The sequence below is a fragment of the Pseudophryne corroboree genome, chromosome 9 (genome assembly GCF_028390025.1).
Source record: "Pseudophryne corroboree isolate aPseCor3 chromosome 9, aPseCor3.hap2, whole genome shotgun sequence".
NCBI classification, from domain to species: Eukaryota; Metazoa; Chordata; class Amphibia; order Anura; family Myobatrachidae; genus Pseudophryne; species Pseudophryne corroboree.
In genome coordinates, this window is record NC_086452.1 from 328876066 (window position 1) to 328902595 (window position 26530).

Consider the following 26530-nt stretch of genomic DNA (forward strand, 5'->3'; position numbering starts at 1 on the left):
TGAAAAGGTTCAAGTTCAAGATGGAATCCCTGAGGGTAGTGATTTCCAGTCTGGAAGAGGGGGACTTCATGGTGTCAGTAGACATAAATGATGCTTACTTGCATGTTCCCATTTATCCTCCTCAACAAGCTTATCTGAGATTCGCAGTACAGGATTGCCATTACCAGTTTCAGACGTTGCCGTTCGGACTCTCCACGGCACCGAGGGTATTCACTAAGGTGATGGCGGAGATGATGGTCCTCCTTCGTTAAAAAAGGAGTCAATATAATTCCTTACCTGGATGATCTCCTGATAAAAGCGAGATCCAGGGAACAGTTGGTGCAGAACATCACACTCTCCCTGTCAATACTCCAACAACACGGTTGGATCATGAATTTTCCAAAGTCGCAGTTGGAACCGACGACAAGATTGTCCTTTTTAGGGATGATTCTGGACACAGAAGTACGGAGAGTATTTCTTCCTGTGAAAAAGGCTCTGGAAATCTAGAAAATGGTCAAACAAATATTGAAACCAACAATGGTAGCGGCCTACGAGGCCATACAGTTTGGCCGATTTCATGCCAGAGTATTCCAGTGGAACCTGTTGGCCAAGTGGTCCGGATGCCACCTACACATACACCGGAAAACAATCCTGTCCCCCAAAGCCAGGATTTCGCTCCTGTGGTGGCTACACAGTTCTCACCTACTAGAGGGACGCAGGTTTGGGATTCACGACTGGATCCTAATAACCACGGATGCAAGTCTCCGAGGCTGGAGAGCTGTCACACAGGGGGAAAGCTTCCAAGGAAAATGGTCAAGTCAGGAAGCCTGCCTTCACATAAACGTTCTGGAATTGAGAGCCATTTACAACTGCCTTCTACAAGCGGTACATCTTCTTCAAGACCCGTGCAGATCCAGTCGGACAATGTAACAGCAGTTGCGTACATAAACAGGCAAGGCGGAACGAAAAGCAGAGCGGCAATGGCAGAGGTGACAAGGATTCTCCTCTGGGCAGAAAGGCATGTTAGAGCTGTGTCAGCAATTTTCATTCCGGGAGTGGACAACTGGGAAGAAGACTTCCTCAGCAGACAAGATATCCATCCAGGAGAGTGGGGCCTCCACCAAGAAGTCTTCGCAGAGGTGACGAGTCTTTGGGGAGTTCCTCAAGTAGACATGATGGCATCTCGTCTAAACAAGAAGCTTCAGAGATATTGTTCCAGGTCGAGAGACCCTCAAGCAATGGCAGTGGATACACTGGTGACCCAATGGGTGTTTCGGTCGGTATATGTTTTCCCTCCACTTCAACTGATTCCAAAAGTTCTCAAAATAATAAGAACAACAACAGTTTGAGCAATCTTCATTGCCCCAGACTGGTCAAGGAGGGCTTGGTATCCAGATCTTCAGGAGTTGCTCATAGAAGATCCTTGGCCTCTTCCTCCTCGAGAAAACCTACTACAGCAGGGGCCGTGTGTGTATCAAGACTTACCACGGCTACGTTTGACGGCATGGCTGTTGAGCGTCGGATCCTAGCCCGAAAGAGTATTCCCAAGGAAGTCATCCCCACTCTTATTCAGGCCAGGAAAGGAATAACGTCTAAACATTACCACCGTATTTGGAGAAAATGTGTCTTGGTGTAAATCCAAGAAGGCTCCTACGGAAGAGTTTGAGTTGGGACGTTTTCTCCATTTTCTGCAGGCTGGTGTGGATGCGGACCTTAGATTGGGGTCAATCAAGGTCCAGATTTCGGCCTTATAAGTTTTCTTTCAAAAACAATTGGCCTCCTTTCCAGAAGTCAGGCATTCGTGAAAGGGATTCTGCACATCCAGCCTCCATTTGTGCCTCCAGTGGCACCATGGGACCTTAATGTGTTGTTGCAGTTCCTTCAATCGGGTTGGTTTGAGCCTCTACAAGAAATAGAGTTGAAGTTTCTCACTTGGAAAGTGGTGATGCTTTTGGCGTTGGCATCCGCAAGGCGGGTGTCTGAATTGGAAGCCTTGTCCCACAAGAGCCCTTACCTGATCTTCCATGAAGATAGGGCAGAGTTGAGAACTTGTCAACATTTTCTTCCAAAGGTGGTTTCCTCTTTCCACATAAACCAACCTATTGTGGTGCCAGTTGCTACTGACACGTTCGCTGAGTCAAAGTCTCTAGATGTGGTTAGAGCTTTGAAGATTTATGTCGCTAGAACAGCTCGAATACGGAAAACAGAGGTTTTGTTTGTCCTGTATGCTCCCAACAAGATTGGGTGTCCTGCTTCCAAGCAGACTATTGCACGCTGGATCAGAGGTACGATTCAGCAAGCTCGTTCTACGGCTGGATTGCCGTTACCGATGTCGGTGAAGGCCCATTCTACTAGGAAGGTGGGCTCCTCCTGGGCGTCTGCCCGGGGGGTCTCGGCATTACAACTTTGCCGAGCAGCTACTTGGTCAGGGTCAAACACATTTGCAAAATTCTACAAGTTTGACACCTTGGCCGATGAGGACCTAAAGTTTGGTCAATCGGTGCTGCAGGGTCATCCGTCTCCCGCCCGCACTGGAGCTTTGGTATAGACCCCATGGTCTTGATGTCGTCCCCAGCATTCTCTAGGACGTATGAGAAAATAGGATTTTGATAACCTACCGGTAAATCCTTTTCTCAAACGTCCTAGAGGATGCTGGGGACTCCGTAAGGACCATGGGGTATAGACGGGATCCGCAGGAGACATGGGCACACTATAAGACTTTTACTGGGTGTGAACTGGCTCCTCCCTCTATGCCCCTCCTCCAGACCTCAGTTAGACTCTGTGCCCAGGAGTGACTAGACACACACTAGGGGAGCTCTACTGAGTTTCTCTAAAAGACTTTGTTGTTAGGTTTTTTATTTTCAGAGAGACCTGCTGGCTACAGGCTCCCTGCATCGTGGGACTGAGGGAGTGAAAGTCAGACCTACTTCTGCTTAGTTCAAGGGCTCTGCTTCTTAGGCTACTGGACACCATTAGCTCCAGAGGGTTCGATCACTTGGTTCGCCTAGCTGCTTGTTCCCGGAGCCGCGCCGTCACCCCCTCACAGAAGCCAGAAGAAAGAAGCCGGATGAGTATGTGAAGAACAGAATACTTCAGTGACGGCAGAAGACTTCAGTAACGGAGGTACAGCGCGGTGGTCGCGCTGCGCTCCATGCTCCCACACACCAACGGCACTCACAGGGTGCACGGCGCTGGGGGGGGAGCGCCCTGGGAAGCAAGTTACTGAGGGTCTAATTCGCTGGAGGAGATGCATATTAGGTGCCTGGGCACCGTGTACGATCCCCCACCAGTATAAACCAGCGGCCATTGCTCACTCACACAGCGGCTTTGCAAGGGTGCAGGGCGCAGGGGGGGAGGGGGGGGTCGCCCTGGGCAGCAATATAAACCTCTTTGTGGGTGTGATAAAACGTGTATACAGTGCGTGTGCACTGTATACGGACCCCCGCCAGCATAAGAAAGTATTTTAATATAGGGGCTGAAGCGCGCCGAGTATTTTCTCCATGTCCCCGCCAAAAGCATGTATATAGTGCACATGAGGGGGGCCACAGTGTGTTAGTGCTATATAGAATGAAATATGGCACTATGTTAGATACTGGGCATGTAATCATTATTTGTGTGCATATATCTCTGTGTGTTCTCTGTCAGATACACCCACTATAGCTTTTTAGTCAACATGTGTCTGGGTGTAAATTAACATGTAACTGCCTTATACCCGTATATATATTTATATGTATGGTACAGGTCCATGTGCCTGTGCCTCGAACACAGATATGGTAGTGTATGTGGGGAAGTGTTCTTAAAATTATACATGTATACTTCCCTCGGACCTCTCGGGGTTGCAAGAATGTTATTTTGCCTGGTTATTACGCCCTGTTGTCGACGAATACTAGGTTTTCTGTCGACCATAATGTTTCCTAGTAGATCCACAACTAGGGCATTCAGTACATGGCCATACACATTCAGAACACTTTAATGTCAATAGGGACCCGAAGGTTCCGGACAATCCGCTTATATGTATTATTTATGTAATGTAATATATATATATATATATATATATATATAAATAAATTTAGGATGTGTGCGTAATTGTGTATTACATTATGTATATTTATATTATGATTTATAATGAATGCTGGAGTAATAGTATTCCTTCTCATGTGCTGGTCGCTCTGTTGATAAAGCTCTAGGTCGGCCGTGACGAGTTGGTCTCAGATCCTCTCAAGGAGTCCGAATGTTTATTCTTTTCCCGCCGCGGATAGAATACTGTGAAAGTCAACTCCTGGTTGATACGGGGCCCTGTCACAAAGGATCGTATACAGGAAGCTAAGTGATATTTTATTTCTATGCTTGGAGCTTATTTGCATTACATGCACATGAGGGAGTGTTTATATTCGGAAAGGCATCCGATAGAATTAACCTAAAGAGAGTAGGGGATGTGCCTTCTGTTGGTTCTTCTCTATAACATTGCGGCAGGCTGCCGTACGCATACAGGAGGTGTGGCCGGGGGAATGCTGGGGCTGACTCCGAGAGATACTGGAGTTTCTCTAACGTCCTAAGTGGATGCTGGGGACTCCGTAAGGACCATGGGGAATAGCGGCTCCGCAGGAGACTGGGCACATCTAAAGAAAGCTTTAGGACTAACTGGTGTGCACTGGCTCCTTCCCCTATGACCCTCCTCCAAGCCTCAGTTAGATTTCTGTGCCCGACGAGAAGGGTGCACACTAGGGGCTCTCCTGAGCTTCTTAGTGAAAGTTTTAGTTTAGGTTTATTATTTTCAGTGAGACCTGCTGGCAACAGGCTCACTGCATCGAGGGACTAAGGGGAGAAGAAGCGAACTCACCTGCGTGCAGAGTGGATTGGGCTTCTTGGCTACTGGACATTAGCTCCAGAGGGACGATCACAGGTTCAGCCTGGATGGGTCCCGGAGCCGCGCCGCCGGCCCCCTTACAGAGCCAGAAGAGCGAAGAGGTCCGGAAAAATCGGCGGCAGAAGACGTTCCTGTCTTCAATAAGGTAGCGCACAGCACTGCAGCTGTGCGCCATTGCTCTCAGCACACTTCATACTCCGGTCACTGAGGATGCAGGGCGCTGGGGGGGGCGCCCTGAGACGCAATAAAACACGATAAAAATACCTTACATGGCAAAAAATGCATCACATATAGCTCCTGGGCTATATGGATGCATTTAACCCCTGCCAGAATATACAGAAAAACGGGTGATAAGGCCGCCGAAAAGGGGGCGGAGCCTATCTCCTCAGCACACTGGCGCCATTTTCCCTCACAGCTCAGTTGGAGGGAAGCTCCCTGGCTCTTCCCTGCACTACAGAAAGGGTTAAAAAAAAGAGAGGGGGGCACTAATTAGGCGCAGTATTAAAACATACAGCAGCTATAAGGGGAAAAACACTTATATAAGGTTATCCCTGTATATATATATATAGCGCTCTGGTGTGTGCTGGCATACTCTCCCTCTGTCTCCCCAAAGAGCTAGTGGGGTCCTGTCCTCTATCAGAGCATTCCCTGTGTGTGTGCTGTGTGTCGGTACGTTTGTGTCGACATGTATGAGGAGAAAAATTATGTGGAGACGGAGCAGAGTGTCTGTAACAGTGATGTCACCACCTAGGGGGTCGACACCTGAGTGGATGTACTGTTGAAAATTACGTGACCGTGTCAGCTCTGTATAAAAAAAACAAAAAAAAACAGTGGTTGACATGAGACAGCCGGCTACTCAGCGTGTGCCTGTCCAGACGTCTCATAGGCCGTCAGGGGCTCTAAAGCGCCCGTTACCTCAGATGGCAGATACAGACGCCGACACGGATACTGACTCCTGTGTCGACGGTGAAGAGACAACCGTGATTTCCAGTAGGGCCACACGTTACATGATTGAGACAATGGAAAATGTTTTATACATTTCTGATAATACGAGTACCACCAGAAAGGGGTATTATGATGAGGGAAAAACTACCTGTAGTTTTCCTGAATCTGAAAAATAAAATGAGGTGTGTGATGATACGTGGGTTTCCCCCCGATAACAATTGATAATTTCTTAAAAAGTATTGGCTGTATACCCTTTCCCGCCAGAGGTTAGGGTGCGTTGGGAAACACCCCCTAGGGGGGATAAGGCGCTCACACGCTTGTAAGAACAAGGGCTCTACCTTCTCATGAGATGGCCGCCCTTAAGGATCCTGCTGATAGAAAGCAGGAGGGTATCCAAAAATGTATTCACACACATACTGGTGTTATACTGCGACCAGCAATCGCCTCAGCCTGGAGGTGCAGTGCTGGGTTGGCATGGTCGGATTCCCTGACTGGAAATGTTGATATCCTAGATAAGGATAGTATATTATTGCCTATAGAGCATTTGAAAGATGCATTTCTATATATGCATGATGCACAGCGGAATATTTGCCGACTGGCATCAAGTATAAGTGCGTTGTCCAATTCTACCAGTAAAATGGTCAGGTGATGCGGATTCCAAACGGCATTTGGAAGTATTGCCTTTAAAAGGGGACATTTGGGGTCGGTCTTTTAGACCTGGTGGCCACGGCAACAACTGGGAAATCCACGTTTGTACCCCAGGTCGCCTCTCAAAATAAGACGCCGTATTATCAGGCGCAGTCCTTTGTTGGCAAGCGGACAAAAGGTTCCTCTTTTCTGCTCGTGACAGAGGGAGAGGAAAAAGGCTGAAGAGATTACCCAGTTCCCAGGAACAGAAATCCTTTCCCGCCTCTGCAAAAGCCCTCAGTATGACGCTAGGGCCTTACAAACTCAGGCACGGTGGGGGCCCGTTCTCAATGAATTTCAGTGCGCAGTGGGCTCACTCGCAAGTAGACCCCTGGATCCTTCAGGTAATATCTCAAGGGTACATATTGAAATTCGAGACGTCTCCCCCTCGCCGTTTCCAAAAGTCGGCTTTACCGACGTCTCCCTCTGACAGGGAGGCAGTTTTGGAAGCCATTCACCCAGCAGGTGATAATCAAGGTACCCCTCCTGCAACAGGAAACGGGGTATTATTCCACACTATTGTGGTACCGAAGCCAGACGGCCCGGTGAAACCGATTCTAAATCTAAAATCTTTGAACACTTACATACAGAGGTTCAAATTCAAGATTGAGTCACTCAGAGCAGTGATTGTGAACCTGGAAGAAGGGGACTACATGATGTCTTGGGACATCAAGGATGCTTACCTTCATGTCAAAGTTTACCCTTCTCACCAAGGGTACCTCAGGTTATGGTACAGAACTGTCACTATCAGTTCAGACGCTGCCGTAGGGATGGTCCACGGCACCCCGGGTCTTTACCAAGGTAATGGCCGAAATGATATCCCTTCGAAGGAAGGGAATTTTAGTTATCCCTTACTTGGACGATTCCCTGATAAGGGTAAGATCCAGGGAACAGTTGGAAGTCGGTGTAGCACTATCTCAGGTAGTGTTGCGGCAGCACGATTGGATTCTCAATATTCCAAAATCGCAGCTGGTTCCGACGACTTGTCTTCTGTTTCCTAGGGATGTTCCTGGACACAGTCCAGAAAAAAGGTGTTTCTCCCGGAAGAGAAAACCAGGGAGTTATCCGAGCTAGTCAGGAACCTCCTAAAACCGAACCAAGTCTCAGTGCATCAATGCACAAGGGTTCTGGGTAAAAATGGTGGCTTCCTACGAAGCAATCCCATTCGTTAGATTCCACGCAAGAACTTTCCAGTGGAACTTACTGGACAAATGGTCCGGGTCGCATTTTCAGATGCATCAGCGGATAACCCTGTCACCAAGGACAAGGGTATCCATCATGTGGTGGTTGCAGAGTGCTCATCTTCTAGAGGGCCGCAGATTCGGCATTCAGGACTGGGTCCTGGTGACCACGGATGCCAGCCTGCGAGGCTGGGGAGCAGTCACACAGGGAAGGAATATCCAGGGCTTAGGGTCAAGCCTGGATACATCACTTCACATAAATATCCTGAAGCTAAGGGCCATTTACAATGCTCTAAGCTTAGCAAGACCTCTGCTTCAAGGTCAGCCGGTGTTGATCCAGCGGACAACATTATGGCAGTCACCCACGTAAACAGACAGGGTGGCACAAGAAGCAGGAGGGCAATGGCAGAAGCTGCAGGGATTCTTCGCTGGGCGGAAAATCATGTGACAGCACTGTCAACAGTATTCATTCCGGGAGTGGACAACTGGGAAGCAGACTTCCTCAGCACGACCTCCACCCGGGAGAGTGGGGACTTCACCCAGAAGTCGTCCACATGATTAAAAAACTCGACAGGTATTGCGCCAGGTCAAGAGACCCTCAGGCAATAGTTGTAGACGCTCTGGTAACACCGTGGGTGTACCAGTCAGTGTATGTGTTCCCTCCTCTGCCTCTCATACCCAAGGTACTGAGATTGATAAGATGGAGAGGAGAAAGCACTATATTCGTGGCTCCGGATTGGCCAAGAAGGACTTGGTAACCGGAACTTCAAGAGATGCTCACGGAGGATCCGTGGCCTCTACCTCTAGGAAGGGACCTGCTCCAGCAAGGACCCTGTCTGTTCCAAGACTTACCGCGGCTGCGTTTGACGGCATGGCGGTTGAACGCCGGATCCTGAAGGAAAAAAGGCTTTCCGGAGGAAGTCATCCCTATCCTGATCAAAGCCAGGAAGGATGTAACCGCAAAAACATTATCACCGCAATTGGCGAAAATATGTTGCGTGGTGCGAGGCCAGTAAGGCCCGACGGAGGAAAATTCAACTTGGTCGATTCCTACATTTCCTGCAAACAGGAGTGTCTATGGGCCTGAAATTGGGGTCCATTAAGGTTCAAATTTGCGGCCCTGTCAATTTTCTTCCAAAAAGAACTAGCTTCAGTCCCTGAAGTTCAGACGTTTGTAAAAGGGGTACTGCATATACAGCCTCCTTTTGTGCCTCCAGTGGCACTTTGGGATCTCAATGTAGTTTTGGGTTCCAAAAGTCACATTGGTTTGAACCACTTAAATCTGTGGAGTTAAAATATCTCACATGGAAAGTGGTCATGCTGTTGGCCCTGGCCTGGGCCAGGCGCGTGTCAGAATTGGCGGCTTTATCCTGAAAAAGCCCTTATTTGATTTTCCATTCGGACAGGGCGGAATTGAGGACTCGTCCTCAGTTTCTCCCCAAGGTGGTTTCAGCGTCTCACCTGAACCAACCTATTGGTGGTGCCTGCGGCTACTAGGGACTTGGAGGCCTCCAAGTTGCTAGACGTTGTCAGTGCCCTGAAAATATATGTTTCCAGGACGGCTGGAGTCAGGAAATCTGACTCGCTGTTTATCCTGTGTGCACCCAACAAGCTGGGTGCTCCTGCTTCTAAGCAGACTATTGCTCGTTGGATTTGTAGTACAATTCAGCTTGCACATTCTGTGGCAGGCCTGCCACAACCAAAATTCTGTAAATGCCCACTCCACAAGGAAGGTGGGCTCATCTTGGGCGGCTGCCCGAGGGGTCTCGGCTTTACAACTTTGCCGAGCAGCTACTTGGTCAGGAGCAAATACGTTTGTAAAATTCTACAAAATTAATATCCTGGCTGAGGAGGACCTGGAGTTCTCTCATTTGGTGCTGCAGAGTCATCCGCACTCTCCCGCCCGTTTGGGAGCTTTGGTATAATCCCCATGGTCCTTACGGAGTCCCCAGCATCCACTTAGGACGTTAGAGAAAATAAGAATTTACTTACCGATAATTCTATTTCTCATAGTCCGTAGTGGATGCTGGGCGCCCATCCCAAGTGCGGATTGTCTGCAATACTTGTACATAGTTATTGTTACAAAAATCGGGTTATTATTGTTGTGAGCCATCTTTCAGAGGCTCCTCTGTTATCATACTGTTAACTGGGTTCAGATCACAGGTTATACGGTGTGATTGGTGTGGCTGGTATGAGTCTTACCCGGGATTCAAAATCCTTCCTTATTGTGTACGCTCGTCCGGGCACAGTATCCTAACTGAGGCTTGGAGGAGGGTCATAGGGGGAGGAGCCAGTGCACACCAGTTAGTCCTAAAGCTTTCTTTAGATGTGCCCAGTCTCCTGCGGAGCCACTATTCCCCATGGTCCTTACGGAGTCCCCAGCATCCACTACGGACTATGAGAAATAGAATTATCGGTAAGTAAATTCTTATTTTTTCCCTGGGACGGTGTACCGCTGTTTGGGGATGCCTCAGTTCAGTCAATCCCGGCGGATACTGCTGGTAAATCTAACTTCGTGAGTTAGTCTCCTTCACAACGGTTGGTGACGCATTCTTTTGTGGGATGCAGTCGTTTTAACCGGTTCGATACCGTTCTTTTTTCCTTTTCTGTGCAGACAGTGGAAGGTGAAAAGGTAAGAGTTCTGCAGCCTTGTTAGGTTCGCAGAAGCGGATGTCGTTTTCTGTTTCTACCACATCCATCACGTCGCAGAGTCTATTTGGCTGGAGGCCACTCTGGTGGGAACTCGTCTACTACTTTTCAGTCAGTCCGGGAATAGACTAGGACCTGTGAGTTAATTATAGAATCCAAAGGGCGTTCTGGCATTACAGATGTTTCCCCTCACTGATTTTTCTAATAGATCTTGCCGTTTCCCCTCTGGAAGGGGAGGTAGTACGCGACGCCATACCAAAGGTGCGTCAGGTTCAGGGCATTGTCCTGCTCTCCCTTTTTAAGAAAAAAAAAACAACTAGAGGTTTAAATGCATTGTTCTCCGCATTCAGATTACCTGGGTGGATGTCCAGGATTGTCTTTACCATTTCACCGGAGTGATGGCAGTGGGATGGTATTCTTTCAATAGTAAGAGCCATTGTGGTTCTGTACTGGGACACTCTCCTGATTAAGGCGTGGTCAAGACACAAGTGGTGCAAATCGTTGTTTTCTCTCTGACTGTTCTTCAACAAAGGGGAACGCGGTTATTCCCAACGACGCAGGCGTCGGAGGTGGGTATCAGAGTAGATACGGAACGGTTAAAGTTCTGTGGGTTCCTGTGGAAAGAGGTCTGAGGATCTGGAGTCGGATCAGATTTGCAGTGACAATCCATCAATATGTTCCATTGATGAAGAAGAACGGTGCGGCCTAGGAGGCCTTTTCGGTGAGCAGGTCAAATGCCAGAGTGGTTTCCACGGGGCCAGTTGGAAATGTGGTCCGGATCTCACCTGCGCATGCGCCGGAATACAATCCTAATGGCCAGGTTTTCGCTCCTTTGGTGTCGGCTCAGTTCTCACCTCCTAGAGGGACGAAGGTTCGGAATCCAGGATGAGATCCTGGTGTCCATGCATGCAGATCTCCGAGGCTGGGGAACAGTCCTTGCACGGGAAGTATTTCCAGAGAAAAAGGTCGAGCTGGAAGGCTTGCCTGCAATAAGTTTTCTTGAGCTATTTTTAATGAACATATGCTTCGTGATCTGCCCGTGTTACTTCTGTCGGACGACTTGACAGCATTGGTGTAAGTAAGCCGCTAGGGCAGAATAAGGAGCAAAGCGGCAATAGCAGATGCCGAAAAAGTTTTCCGCTGGGTGGAAAGACTGGTAAACGCTATATTAGCAGTCTTCGTTCCAGATGTGACCGTCGGAGAAATAGATTCTTCTGCAGACGCGATCTCCATCCGGGAGAAATACGGTCGTCATCGAGAAGTTTTCGCTGAAGCGACAAGTCGTTGAGTGCCTCAATTGGTCATGTTGGCGTCTCGCCTCAACGAGAGATCTAAGAGATATTATTCCAGGTCAGAGGACACTCAAGCTATAGCAGTGGACGTCCTCGGGACTCCTTGTGTGTTTTCAGTTGGTCTATGTGTCCCCTCCGGTTTCACTCTTCTGAAGGTGATAAACGTAAGAAGAACAAAGGTTCAGGGGATCCTCATTGTTCCGGTCTAAACGAGGAGGGCTTGGTATCCAGTTCTTCAAGATTTACTCATAGAAGATCTCTGGCCTCTTCCTCTACGTGAGGAACTGTTACAACAAGATCCGGGCGTGTATCACTACTTACCGCGGCTGCGTTTGACGGCGTGGCGGTTGAATGCCATTTCCCAACTAGAAAGGATATTCCCAGTGAAGTCGTTTCCACACTTCTTCGGGCTAGAAAAGAGGTGACGGCAAAGCCTTACCACCGTGTTTGGATGACTCCAAGAACGCTACTACGGAAGTTTTCAACTGGGTCGTTCTTCTCCATTCTTTGCAAGCTGGTGTGGGTGCAGGCCTAAAATTAGGCTCCATTTCAGTGCGGCTTTGGCCTTCGAAATTTTCTTTCGAGAAAGAAGTGGCAACCTTTCCGGAAGTTCGGACCTTCGTGGAAGGAATACTGCACATCCAACCTCCATTTGTGGCCCCATTGGCACCGTGGGTCCTTGACGTAGTGTTGCGTTTTCTTGTGTCAAAATGTTTGGAACCTTTATGAAAGGTTGTGTTAAAGTTTCTCTCTTGGAGAGTGGTCATGCTTTTGGCTTTGGCGTCCGCAGGGCGGATGTCGGTAGTAGCGGCTGGGTCTCACGAGAGCCCCTGTTTGATCTTCCAGGTGGATAGAGTGGAATTGAGAACTCGGATAATAGTTCTGCCAAAAGTGGTTTCGGTGTTTTGCAGAAACCTGCCTATTTGATGCCTGTGGTTGCTTAAGCATTGGCTGATTCGAGGTCTCTCGGTGTAGTCAGAGGCTCTGTTTGTCTGGTATGCCCCAGCGTGATTGGGGCGCCTGCGTCTCTGCAATCTGTTACACGCTAGATCTGTGATATGATTCGGCGTGCTCGTTCTACGGCTGGATTGCCGTTACCGAAGTCGGTGGTGACCCATTCTACTAGGTAGATGGGCTCTTCTTGGGCGGATGCCCGAGGAGTCTCGCCGGTACAACTTTGCCGAGCGGATACTTGGTCGGGTTCAAACACACTGGCTAAGCTATACAAGTTTGATACCCTGGCTGATGGGGACCTCATGTTTGCTCAATCGGTGCTGCAGAGTCGTACGCACTCTCCCGCCTGTTCTGGAGCTTTGGTATAAACCCCATGGTCCTTACGGAGTCCCCAGCATCCTCTAGGACGTTTGAGAAAATAGGATTTTAATACCTACCGGTAAATCCTTTTCTCTTAGTCCGTAGAGGATGCTGGGCGCCCGTCCCAGTGCGTACTGTGTCTGCAGTTATTGGTTATGGTTACACTCTTGTGGTGTTTGTTTTCCGTCAGGCTGTTGCTGACGTTGTGCATGTCATGGCATGCGGTGTCTTATTTTTGGTTGTGTTGACACGCTGGTTGTGTTACATATTCTCTCAGCATGCGGCTGTGTATTGTCCATGCCGTGGGCTGGTGTTCTTTTGTCTACCACGTTCTGCGGTATGTTCGTGGTGTGAGTTGGTATGACACTCACCGTGTTTAAACAATAAATCTTTCCTCGAAATGTCCGTCTCCCTGGGCACAGTTTTCTAACTGAGGTCTGGAGGAGGGGCATAGAGGGAGGAGCCAGTTCACACCCAGTAAAAGTCTTATAGTGTGCCCATATCTCCTGCGGATCCCGTCTATACCCCATGGTCCTTACGGAGTCCCCAGCATCCTCTACGGACTAAGAGAAAAGGATTTACCGGTAGGTATTAAAATCCTATTTTCTCCTAGTCCGTAGAGGATGCTGGGCGCCCGTCCCAGTGCGTACTTTACCTGCAGTTTAGTTATTACAGTTACACAAGTTGTGTTATCTTGGTTTCAGCAGGTTGCTGCAATTAGTTCATGCCTGTTGGCGTGTGTTATGTTGAATGCCATGTGTGCGGCATGGTTGAGGGTGTGAGTTGGTAGATATCTCACCACTAGTTAAGTAATTCCTTTCCTCGAAATGTCAGTCTCCCTGGGCACAGTTCCTACAACTGAGGTCTGAAGGAGGAGCCAGTCCACAACCAATGAAAAGTCTTTAGAGTGCCCATGTCTCCTGCGGATCCCTTCTATACCCCATGGTCTTGATGTCGTCCCCAGCATCCTCTACGGACTAGGAGAAAAGGATTTACCGGTAGGTTATCCAAATCCTATTATTTCCCTTATCCCTGGTGGCACCTTGAGAATGTCTGCAATGAGAAGTAGCGAGCTAACACTGATGGGGACAGTAGGTTGGGTGTCTCTCACACGTGCTTCGAGAACATGAATTTGCTGCTAATATGCATTTCTACAATTAAAAATAAATTTTACAGAAAGGTAGGGTATACTTTTTATGAATCCACTGTAACATTCTGACGAACTTGCCTTTTTCGTTCATCTTGTTAGGTAAGGCTCGAAAACAAACGAAGAGCATGAAAAGAGAGTCAAGGACACTAGATGGTGAAAATAGCAAGGCAGTGGAGGAAGAGGCGGAAGTATCTGAAACAATACCGAACCATCTCCACCACTGTATGAGCTCCCACAAATATGTAGGCGCACATTTATCCATTCAAGGTATGCAACAGATGGTGCGTTCAACTGATGATAGACAAAATTACATTATACATACAGTGTGTTCTTTTTGGTAGCGCAGGAGGACTGTGGAAAGCTGTGGAGGAAGCCAAGCATATTAGGGCTAAGGCATTTGGTCTGTTTTTGGGGTCACAGAGAACCTGGAACAGTAAAACCCTAGAAGAAGAGGCTGCCGAGAGGTTCAGAAAAACATGTAGCGAGTTGGGGTTTGAGCCATGCTACATATTGCCACATAGCCCGTATCTGATGAATTTGGGCTCACCAAGGCCAGGTACTGACCATTTATACAGAAGTCGCTATTCTGCTTTCTTGGCACGCTTCATCTTCTTTCTCCTACAGATGTGTTTCAGAAGAGTCGTGCTATGCTAGTGAAAGAATTAAACCGATGCCATCAGCTTGGCCTTACCCTATACAACATCCACCCTGGATCCCATGTGGGTGCAATGCCAGTAAACGAGTGTTTGGAACTCATTGCGGATGGCATCAATAATGCCCACTTACAAGTTCCCGGTGTCACAGTAGGTAAGAGGTTTGAGAGCAATGAATAGCATTCATATTGTAGCGGCTTATACTCATTCTTTTTATCACTTAAGAAAACCCTTCTTTATTATCATCTGTTTCCTCTGCTGTTCTCTCACTCCTGTCATATTTTATTTTTAATAAATGCAGACCTAAAAACAAAGGTTTGGGAGGGCTAATTTAGCTGTAATAATGCATAGCGACCATTATGGCAGGTGACAGGTTACTGCTTGCCTTACGGGGCCCAGCCAAATTACATTCCCCCGTTCTAATACAGAGGAGGGGGATATCTGAGGGAGGAGTGATGCTGCCAGATGCTGTTCCCCTGTATCAGTGACAAGCTGGGAAAGTATTACTGAGTCAGAGGAGCTGCAATCAGCATAATCATAGCACTAAGTAGAAAGTATGAAAGGAGATTTAAATGAAATATTTAGGCACACAGTACCTTCCTACGCCCCCTTCCCACCTGTGATGTCGGCAGGAGATGCCCGCACGCGCTCATTTGGATGCTCCAAGCAGCATTAACCTGGCCCTGCTGGCTGTAGGGTGCCATTCCAGGGCTTGCGTCCGGGAAATGGCACTGCCCGCTCACCTCTCCCTACAGCCCTGAGACACACCTCTGTTCTTGACGTTCCCTTCCTCAAAGGCTCATAATGAATTAATTTAAATACCTGGGGCAGGTAATTCTTTGTTTATAACCCCCAAAGAAACCAAAAAGCCTTTTTGCATTTCATTATATCAGAATTTATTTGCTGGATCTCTATGTAGAGACCGGTGTCTGTGGGTATCTTATTGCAGCTAGTGCATCTGAAGCAACAGGTTTTGGCTATACTTTTGCAGTATGACCTTTCGATTGACTTTTGAGTATGTGACATCTTCCACCTACTCTGCAGTCACAGGCACAATAGACAGACTAATAAAGGAATGTGAGAATGCAAACACAGTAAGTGGGACCATACAAGAAATGTTCAGATATAACCTTTATTCAGATAATCAAAACAATGAGTATCCCCCTACTTGATATACTTGACAAGGGTGCTACAAACACACTGCTAAACAGTTTGCCCACCAAAAATAATTAGAACAGTGCCAGTTATGTGGTGCACATGAACTCCGCAAATCATACTTTAAAACTGTTCTTTATTAAAATAAAAGGGAAACATAAAAAAAAATTGGATCCTAAATGTTAAGCAAAATATTTCAAAAACAGTCACAGGGGGCAGTTCCATCAGCAGCTCAGTCGCAACGTTCGGAACATCAAGGACAGTAACATTGCTAGTTTCTCCTCTCACCCCATAGAGGTGGACAGGAAAACTAGCTGTGTTCAGCCTACCGTAATAGGCAAATATGTGTGCAGTTGACAAATCGCCTCTGATTGAATCGACCACAGAACTGTGCCAAAACCTGGTTTATAACTGCTTGATGTATTATATATATCAGTTACTAAAACTGTAAGTCGTTATGCAGACGTGCAGGGGTATTTTTTAGTGTATAATTATATATACAAATTTCCAACTTGAATTTTTTGTTTATATTTTCAGTTGTAATCAACATAAGACCATTTTCTTGTATATTTGGTTTCCAATGATATTTTATACTACAGTCATATGCTCAGCCAGAAATTTCTTCTGTGTGTTTCAGCTTACATTTTTGGGAAGATTGCTCCCTCTTGTGTCCGCTTAATTAATAGTTTTAAAGCTTGATTTATTGAGTCCAGTGTGCACCACATCATTTGCACTCTTCGGGGGGTATTCAAATGTTTGAAAAGTCAGTTGGGTGTCTGTTTTTTTCCTATCTAATAAACAGGAAAAAACAGACATCCAACCGACTTTTCAAACAATTGAATCTCCCCCGTCTAGTTTTTTTTGCTAGAAAAACTAGTGAATAAATGAAGATAAGGGTTTGGTAAATGGAAAAGGTAGATCAAAGTGGGCCATAGATATGTATTGCTGTCAATGTGCATGTGAAGTATTGTGTTTTTCTATGCCCACTGTTTGTATGCCTGTGTGTTAATGTGTAGAATGGGATCTGCCTTTCAGATATTTCTTACGTCTGGAACTCCCCTTTTCTCTAGCATCCATAAAGGATAATGGGGGAATCTAGTACGATGGGGTATAGACGGGGTCCAAAGGAGCCGATGCACTTTAAATTTCTTCAACTGGGTGTGCTGGCTCCTCCCCTCTATGCTCCCTCCCACAGGCACATTAGAAAAAGTGCCCTCAGGAGAGGATGCACACTCTGAAGCTCCAGAGCGTTTTCTTCAGTTTCTTTTAAAACTTTATTATTTTCAGTATGCTGTTTGGGCAACAGCATACCTGCACCGTGGGGTGGGGGGGGGGGGCGCGGTCACCAGCCTTGCGGGGTGTCACAGCCGCTTCCCCGCTGCAGGACCACTGTCATGAGAGATTGTTGCACAGCGGGGAACTGCGCCTTAGCGGTCACAATCGCAGCACGCTACACACCCCTAACATTGCCTGAAGGTGACGACAGTGGTGATAGCGGACGCAGATTCCAAGCGTAGTGTGGTGTCTCTCCCTTTCTCAGGGGAGTAGCTATTCGGGGTTGAGTTGGTTTCGTGGATTTCCAAAGCTACTGCTGGGAATTCCACGTTTTTCTCCCCTCTCGGGCCCCACTGGCTAGGCGCCAGTCCTTTCAGACCGCTAGGTTTCGATCTTGAACCAGAGGCGCCTCAAACGCTGCATGAGGCACCAGAGGTAAGGCAAAGAAGCCAGCAGCTGCAGGTTCCCGTGAACAAAGCACCAGTTCAGCTTCCACTAAGGCCTCAGCATGACTGTGTCCACCCACCCCGAGGCGATCTCGTGGTGGGATTTCGGCTGCGTCACTTCAGCCGAATCTGGGAAAGTTCCTGCCTGGGTACAGGACCTCATTTCTCATGGCTACAAGCTGGATTTCGACGGTGCTCCTCTCCACTGATTTTTCAAATCAAGCTTAACAGCTTTGGAGGATTTGCGTGTTACGCTGCAACAGGCCATCCTAAAATTGGTCCAGTCCTGAGTCATTGTTCCAGAGCCACTGCAACAACAAGGAAAGGGTTACTACCCCAACCTGTTCGTGGTACCGAAACCGGACAGTTCGGTAAGACCCATTTTGAATCTAAAATCCTTGAACCCTTAGCTAAAGGTTTTCAAGTTCAAGATGGATTCCTTGCGAGCAGTGATTGTGGGCCTGGAAGAACGGGAGTTCATGGTCTCCCTGGATATCAAGGACGCCTATCTCCATATCCCGATTTGGCCACCTCATCAGTCTTACCTGAGGCTTGCCCTGCTGAACGATCACTACCTGTTCCAGGTGCTACCATTCAGCCTGTCCACAGCTCCGAGGGTGTTCACGAAGGTGATGGCGGAGATGATGGTCCAGGTCCAGGTGGTCAGTGTTGTCCCTTACCTGGACGATCTCCTGATAAAAGCAAAATCCAGGGAGCTTTTATTGCTCCATATAGACAGCACTATCCAGCTTCTGTCACTACTATGGGTGGATCCTCAATTTACAGAAGTCCCACCTTGAGCCTACTCTGAGGCTCCTGTTCCTGGGAATGTTGCTGGATACTGTTGCCCAAACAGTGTTCCTCCCAGAGGACAAGGCGAAAACACTTCAGGAGATGGGCTGCATGTTTCTCCGGCCTACTCGGGTATCCATCCACCTTTGCATAAGATTGTTGGGAAAAATGGTTGCCTCGTATCCAGTATGGAAGGTCGCATGCCAGGACTTTTCAATTGGATCTCCTGAGCAAGTGGTCCGGATCTCATTTTCCGGATAATTCGGCTGTCACCACAGGCCAGGATTTCTCTCCTGTGGTGGCTGCAGTCCTCCAACCTACTGATAGGCTGAAGATTCAGGATTGGATCCTCCTTACGATGGATGCGAGTCTGAGAGGGTGGGGAGCTGTCACCCAGGGGACTCAGTTCCAGGGCACATGGTCAGCCCGCAAAGCCCTCCTTCCGATAAACATTCTGGAACTTTGGGCGATCTACAATGCTCTGCTTCCGGCCTCTCCTCTGCTCAGGGATCAAGCGATCCAGGTACAGTCGGACAACGCCACAGCAGTGGCATACATCAGGCGACAAGGCGGGACAAAAAGCAGGGCCTGCATGTGAGAGGTGTCAAAGATTCTCCTCTGGGCAAAAAGAAATGCAAGAGCAATGTCTGCAATCTTCATTCCGGGAGTAGACAGCTGGGAAGGGGACTTCCTGAGTCAACACGATCTCCACCCGGGAGATCAGGTGTTTCAGGTGTTTCCACAAATAGACATGATGGCTTCTCGACTCAGGAAGCTTCGTTGGTATTGCTCATGAACCAGGGACCCTTAGGCGAGGGCAGTAGATGCACTGACGTCGTCTTGGCCTTACTGTCTGGTCTACCTATTTCCTCTGTTTCCATTGATCCCAAGGGTGCTCAAGTGCATCAGAAATCAAGGATTCCAGGCAATTCTGATTGGCCTCGGAGGGCTTGGTATGCGAAACTTCTGGACATGTCCGTCGAAGACCCTTGGCCTCTGCCACTGAGAAGAGATCTTCTTCAACAAGGACCGTTCGTCTACCCGGACTTACAGCAGCTTCGTTTGATGCAATGTAAAAAAAGATTTGGAGAATATGACTTAGCCTGCGCTGTCAGAATGTAGTCTTTATCGTGACAACTTCCTCAAACTTTTATTTTCATGACACTCAGTTTCACCATAGGGAAATGAAACAAAGGTAGCAATAGTGAAGTTTGTTTTAATACATATGTCAGAAAATAATAAAATCACAAAACAGGTCAATTATTCCACCAATCTGCTCCTGGTGATAAGTAAATGCAGAGTAATTACCGGAAATAAATGGAACCGTGGCCAAACAGTTCCAAACAACGCATGGATAAATGATAGAAACTGGAATAGGTTCAATCAGAAACCACCCTGGTTACCGGCAAAAGTTTTTTATATTACCGTATATATTTCTTATTTTAAAGCTGTCTCTTTTGCACACTCAGTGATAAAGAACGGGACAATCAGGACTCGATTTTCAAATAAACAGATTGTTTACACATTTTAAGAATCATATGATTGCTATGGAGAGGAATCCCAATACTGTTTACAACCTGGGGAGCATAGAAAATGACAGCAATACTCGCGATGACAGCGCCGGGTTACCGTAGAAACTGAGACGCGCGTCATAGGAAGTGACGCGACGGAGGACTAATGAAGTGCACCGGGTTACTATGGAGACCCGGAAATACATCACGAGTGGGACGTCAGGAGAAGGGGATGAAGCCATGAGTAAACCCATACACTGGGAGTTTAGGGTTTCTATGACAATTCGGAAACGCGTTACCGGAAGTGACGTGATGCAAAGGGATCTTGATGCTGGTTACTATGGAGATTTAATTTTATTTATGGACACAGCCAATAGGGAGGCGCGCAGCAAGGGACCATGGGACTTTTAGGTGATTTATGTATAAGGTCCACCTGTGCTCCTTGGCTTTTGATTGGACAAAATATATTTAAATACCCACATGTGATGAGGAGTCATTTATTCAGCAGGATACCTTGAGAAAGACCCCAGATAGGGATGGAAACGCGTTGGGAGCCTCCAGGTGAACAAGGAACGCGGAGTCTGATGCCGGTAACCAGGGTGGTTTCTGATTGAACCTATTCCAGTTTCTATCATTTATCCATGCGTTGTTTGGAACTGTTTGGCCACGGTTCCATTTATTTCCGGTAATTACTCTGCATTTACTTATCACCAGAAGCAGATTGGTGGAATAATTGACCTGTTTTGTGATTTTATTATTTTCTGACATATGTATTAAAACAAACTTCACTATTGCTACCTTTGTTTCATTTCCCTATGGTGAAACTGAGTGTCATGAAAATGGAAGTTTGAGTAAGTTGTCACGATAAAGACTACATTCTGACAGCGCAGGCTAAGTCATATTCTCTAAATCTTTTTCTCTAACGTCCTAGTGGATGCTGGGGACTCCGTAAGGACCATGGGGAATAGACGGGCTCCGCAGGAGACTGGGCACTCTAAAGAAAGATTCAGTACTATCTGGTGTGCACTGGCTCCTCCCTCTATGCCCCTCCTCCAGTTAGAATATGTGCCCGGCCAGAGCTGGGTGCTCCTAGTGGGCTCTCCTGAGCTTGCTAGAAAAGAAAGTATTTTGTCAGGTTTTTTATTTTCAGAGAGCTTCTGCTGGCAACAGACTCTCTGCTACGTGGGACTAAGGGGAGAGAAGCAAACCTACTCACTGCAGCTAAGTTGCGCTTCTTAGGCTACTAGACACCATTAGCTCCAGAGGGATCGAACACAGGTACCTAACCTTGATCGTCCGTTCCCGGAACCGCGCCGCCGTCCCCCTCGCAGAGCCAGAAGTACAGAAGCAGCAGAAGCAAGAAGACATCGAAATCGGCGGCAGAAGACTCCTGTCTTCACTTAAGGTAGCGCACAGCACTGCAGCTGTGCGCCATTGCTCCCGCAGCACACCCACACACTCCGGTCACTGTAGGGTGCAGGGCGCAGGGGGGGGCGCCCTGGGCAGCAATTAAGATACCTGATGGCAAAAGTATACATGTATACAGTCAGGCACTGTATATATGTGCGAGCCCCCGCCATTTTTACACATGAGAAGCGGGACAGAAGCCCGCTGCTGAGGGGGTGGGGCCTTCTTCCTCGGCACACCAGCGCCATTTTCTCTTCACAGCTCCGCTGGAAGGACGCTCCCCAGGCTCTCCCCTGCAGTATACAGGTGCAATAGAGGGTAAAAAAGAGAGGGGGGGCACATAAATTTAGGCGCAGAGATATATATATATATATATATATATATATATATATATATATATATATATATATATATAAACAGCAGCTACTGGGTAAACACTAAGGTACAGTGTAATCCCTGGGTTATATAGCTCTGGGGTGTGTGCTGGCATACTCTCTCTCTGTCTCCCCAAAAGCCTTTGTGGGGTCCTGTCCTCAAGTCAGAGCGTTCCCTGTATGTGTGCGGTGTGTCGGTACGCCTATGTCGACATGTTTGATGAGGAAGGATACGTGGAGGCAGAACAAGTGCAAATAGATGTGGTGTCGCCCCCGACGGGGCCGACACCTGATTGGATGGATATGTGGAAGGTGTTAAATGATAATGTAAGCTCCTTACATAACAGATTGGATAAAGCTGTAGCCTTGGGACAGTCGGGGTCTCAACCCATGCCTGCTCCCACAGCGCAGAGGCCGTCAGGGTCTCAAAAGCGCCCAATATCCCAGTTAGTTGACACAGACGTCGACACGGAATCTGATTCCAGTGTCGATGACGATGATGCAAAGTTGCAGCCTAAAATGACTAAAGCCATCCGCTACATGATTGTGGCAATGAAGGATGTGTTACACATTTCTGAGGAAAATCCTGTCTCTGACAAGAGGATTTATATGTATGGGGAGAAAAAGCAAGAAGTGGCTTTTCCCCCGTCACATGAATTGAATGAATTATGTGAAAAAGCATGGGATTCCCCTGATAGAAAGGTAGTAATTTCCAAGAGATTGCTGATGGCGTATCCTTTCCCGCCAACGGACAGGTTACGCTGGGAATCCTCCCCCAGGGTAGACAAGGCGTTGACACGTTTATCTAAGAAGGTGGCCCTGCCGTCTCAGGATACGGCCGCCCTAAAGGATCCTGCGGATAGAAAGCAGGAAGCTATCCTGAAGTCTGTTTACACACATTCTGGTACGCTGCTGAGTCCAGCAATTGCTTCGGCCTGGATGTGTAGTGCGGTAGCAGCATGGACGGATACTCAGTCTGAGGAGTTAGATACCCTGGACAGGGACTCTGTTCTAATGACCCTGGCACATATCAAGGACGCGGTCCTATATATGCGGGATGCCCAGAGGGACATTTGCCTGCTGGGCTCTAGAGTAAACGCAATGTCCTTTTCTGCCAGAAGGGTCTTATGGACTCGGCAATGGACATGGGATACCGACTCTAAAAAACACATGGAGGTTTTACCTTATAAGGGTGAGGAATTGTTTGGGGACGGTCTCTCAGACCTAGTTTCCACAGCTACGGCTGGGAAGTCAAATTTCTTGCCTTATGTCCCTCCACAGCCTAAGAAAGCACCGTATTACCAAATGCAGTCCTTTCGTTCGCAAAACAGCAAGTCAGAGGTGCATCCTTTCTTACCAGAGGCAGGGGTGGAGGAAAGAGGCTGCACCACACAGCTAGTTCCCAGGAACAAAAGTCCTCCCCGGCTTCCACTAAATCCACCGCATGACGCTGGGGCTCCACAGGCGGAGCCAGGAGCCGTGGGGGTGCGTCTCCGACATTTCAGCCACCAGTGGGTTCGCTCACGGGTGGATCCTTGGGCTATACAAGTTGTGTCTCAGGGATACAAACTGGAATTCGAGGTGACGCCCCCTCACCGTTACCTAAAATCGGCCTTGCCAGCTTCCCCCATGGAAAGGGAGGTAGTGCTGGCAGCAATTCACAAGTTATACCTCCAGCAGGTGGTTGTAAAGGTTCCTCTCCTTCAACAGGGAAGGGGTTACTATTCCACTATGTTTGTAGTACCGAAACCGGACGGTTCGGTCAGACCCATCTTGAATTTAAAATCCCTGAACATTTATCTGAAGAAATTCAAGTTCAAAATGGAATCGCTCAGAGCGGTCATTGCAAGCCTGGAAGAGGGGGATTTTATGGTGTCTCTGGACATCAAGGATGCTTACTTGCATGTCCCCATTTATCCACCTCATCAGGAGTACCTCAGATTTGTGGTACAGGACTGTCATTACCAATTCCAGACGTTGCCGTTTGGGCTATCCACGGCACTGAGAATATTTACCAAGGTAATGGCGGAAATGACGGTGCTCCTGAGAAAGCAAGGAGTCACAATTATCCCATACTTGGACGATCTCCTCATAAAGGCGAGGTCCAGAGAGCAGTTGCTGATCAGAGGAAGTGTTGCAACAGCACGGCTGGATTCTGAATATCCCAAAATCGCAGCTGATTCCTACGACGAGTCTGCCCTTTCTGGGCATGATTCTGGACACAGACCAGAAGAAGGTGTTTCTCCCGGCGGAGAAGGCTCAGGAGCTCGTGACTCTAGTCAGAGACCTCTTAAAACCGAAACAGGTGTCGGTGCATCACTGCACGCGAGTCCTGGGAAAGATGGTGGCATCATACGAAGCCATTCCCTTCGGCAGGTTCCATGCGAGGATCTTTCAGTGGGATCTGTTGGACAAGTGGTCCGGATCGCATCTTCAGATGCATCGGCTGATCACCCTGTCCCCCAGGGCCAGGGTGTCTCTTCTGTGGTGGCTGCAGAGTGCTCACCTTCTCGAGGGCCGCAGGTTCGGCATACAGGACTGGGTCCTGGTGACCACGGATGCGAGCCTCCGAGGATGGGGGGCAGTCACTCAGGGAGGAAACTTACAAGGGTTGTGGTCAAGTCAGGAGGCTTGTCTGCACATAAATATCCTGGAGTCAAGCGGAGCCTCTGCTTCGCAACCAACCGGTGCTGATTCAGTCAGACAACATCACCGCAGTGGCTCATGTAAACCGCCAGGGCGGCACAAGAAGCAGAGTGGCGATGGCGGAAGCCACCAGGATTCTTCGTTGGGCGGAGAATCACGTGCAAGCACTGTCAGCAGTGTTCATTCCGGGAGTGGACAATTGGGAAGCAGACTTCCTCAGCAGGCACGACCTCCACCCAGGAGAGTGGGGACTTCATCAAGAAGTCTTCACGCAGATTGCAAGTCGGTGGGAACTGCCACAGGTGGACATGATGGCGTCCCGCCTCAACAAACAGCTAAAAAGGTATTGCGCCAGGTCAAGGGACCCTCAGGCGATGGCTGTGGACGCACTGGTAACACCGTGGGTGTTCCAGTCGGTCTATGTGTTTCCTCCTCTTCCTCTCATACCCAAGGTACTGAGAATCGTAAGGAAAAGAAGAGTGAAAACAATACTCATTGTTCCGGACTGGCCAAGAAGGACTTGGTACCCTGAACTGCAAGAAAAGGCCACTACAGAGAAATTCCAGCTGGGTCGATTCCTGCACTTCCTACAGTCAGGTGTGACTATGGGCCTAAAATTAGGGTCCATAAAGGTCCAGATTTCGGCCCTATCCATCTTCTTTCAAAAAGAACTGGCTTCACTGCCTGAGGTTCAGACGTTTGTTAAGGGAGTGCTGTATATTCAGCCCCCTTTTGTGCCACCAGTGGCACCTTGGGATCTTAACGTGGTGTTGGATTTCCTGAAATCCCACTGGTTTGAGCCACTTAAGACCGTGGAACTAAAGTATCTCACGTGGAAAGTGGTCATGTTGTTGGCTTTAGCTTCAGCTAGGCGTGTGTCAGAATTGGCGGCTTTGTCATGTAAAAGCCCCTATCTGGTTTTCCATATGGACAGGGCAGAATTGCGGACTTGTCCGCAGTTTCTGCCAGAGGTGGTGTCATCTTTTCATTTGAACCAACCTATTGTGGTGCCTGCGGCTACTCGTGACTTGGAGGACTCCAAGTTGCTGGACGTAGTCCGGGCTTTGAAGATTTACGTAACCAGAACGGCTGGAGTCAGGAAGACTGACTCGCTGTTTATCCTGTATGCATGCAACAAGCTGGGTGCTCCTGCTTCAAAGCAAACTATTGCTCGCTGGATCTGTAACACGATTCAGCAGGCTCAGTGAAAGCCCATTCCACAAGGAAAGTGGGCTCTTCTTGGGCGGCTGCCCGAGGGGTCTCGGCATTGCAGCTTTGCCGAGCTGCTACTTGGTCGGGTTCAAACACTTTTGCAAAATTCTACAGGTTTGATACCCTGGCTGAGGAGGACCTTGTGTTTGCCCATTCGGTGCTGCAGAGTCATCCGCACTCTCCCGCCCGTTTGGGAGCTTTGGTATAATCCCCATGGTCCTTACGGAGTCCCCAGCATCCACTAGGACGTTAGAGAAAATAAGAATTTACTCACCGGTAATTCTATTTCTCGTAGTCCGTAGTGGATGCTGGGCGCCCGTCCCAAGTGCGGACTTTCTGCAATACGTGTATATAGTTATTGCTTAACAAAGGGTTATGGTTATGTAGCATCGGTTGAGTGATGCTCAGTTGTTGTTCATACTGTTAACTGGGTAAGTTTATCACAAGTTGTACAGTGTGATTGGTGTGGCTGGTATGAGTCTTACCCTGGATTCCAAAATCCTTTCCTTGTAATGTCAGCTCTTCCGGGCACAGTTTCCTTAACTGAGGTCTGGAGGAGGGGCATAGAGGGAGGAGCCAGTGCACACCAGATAGTACTGAATCTTTCTTTAGAGTGCCCAGTCTCCTGCGGAGCCCGTCTATTCCCCATGGTCCTTACGGAGTCCCTAGCATCCACTACGGACTACGAGAAATAGAATTACCGGTGAGTAAATTCTTATTTTTTACATTGTATCACTTTGGTGAGGGGTGAAGGAAACCTTGTGAGAGTATATGCGAGCCAGCAGCAGTACATTGCGCACAGAGTGATTGGTATTAATTATTTTTTTCAATTGTATATCCAGCTTCGTTTGATGGCATGGTGGCTGAGCGGAACATCCTAGCTCACAAGGGCCTTTCCAAAAAGGTTATTGCTACCATGGTGCAGGCCAGGAAACCTGTGATGTCAAAACACTATCATATCTGGAGGAGATATGTCTCTTGGTGTGAGGACCACA

At 48.2% G+C, this 26530-nt stretch overlaps 1 protein-coding gene across 7 annotated transcripts in view; it reads left to right on the top strand.

Annotated features, from left to right (window-relative positions):
* The window catches only part of LOC134958144 (probable endonuclease 4), a 149841-nt gene that overhangs the window by 98478 nt on the left and 24833 nt on the right, over nt 1-26530 (top strand). For all 7 annotated transcript variants that reach the window (XM_063940536.1, XM_063940533.1, XM_063940534.1 and 4 more), the window contains 3 exons: nt 14164-14331; nt 14411-14620; nt 14689-14871. In XM_063940536.1, coding sequence (XP_063796606.1) covers nt 14164-14331; nt 14411-14620; nt 14689-14871 — 561 coding nt within the window. The remainder of the gene's footprint in view (nt 1-14163; nt 14332-14410; nt 14621-14688; nt 14872-26530) is intronic.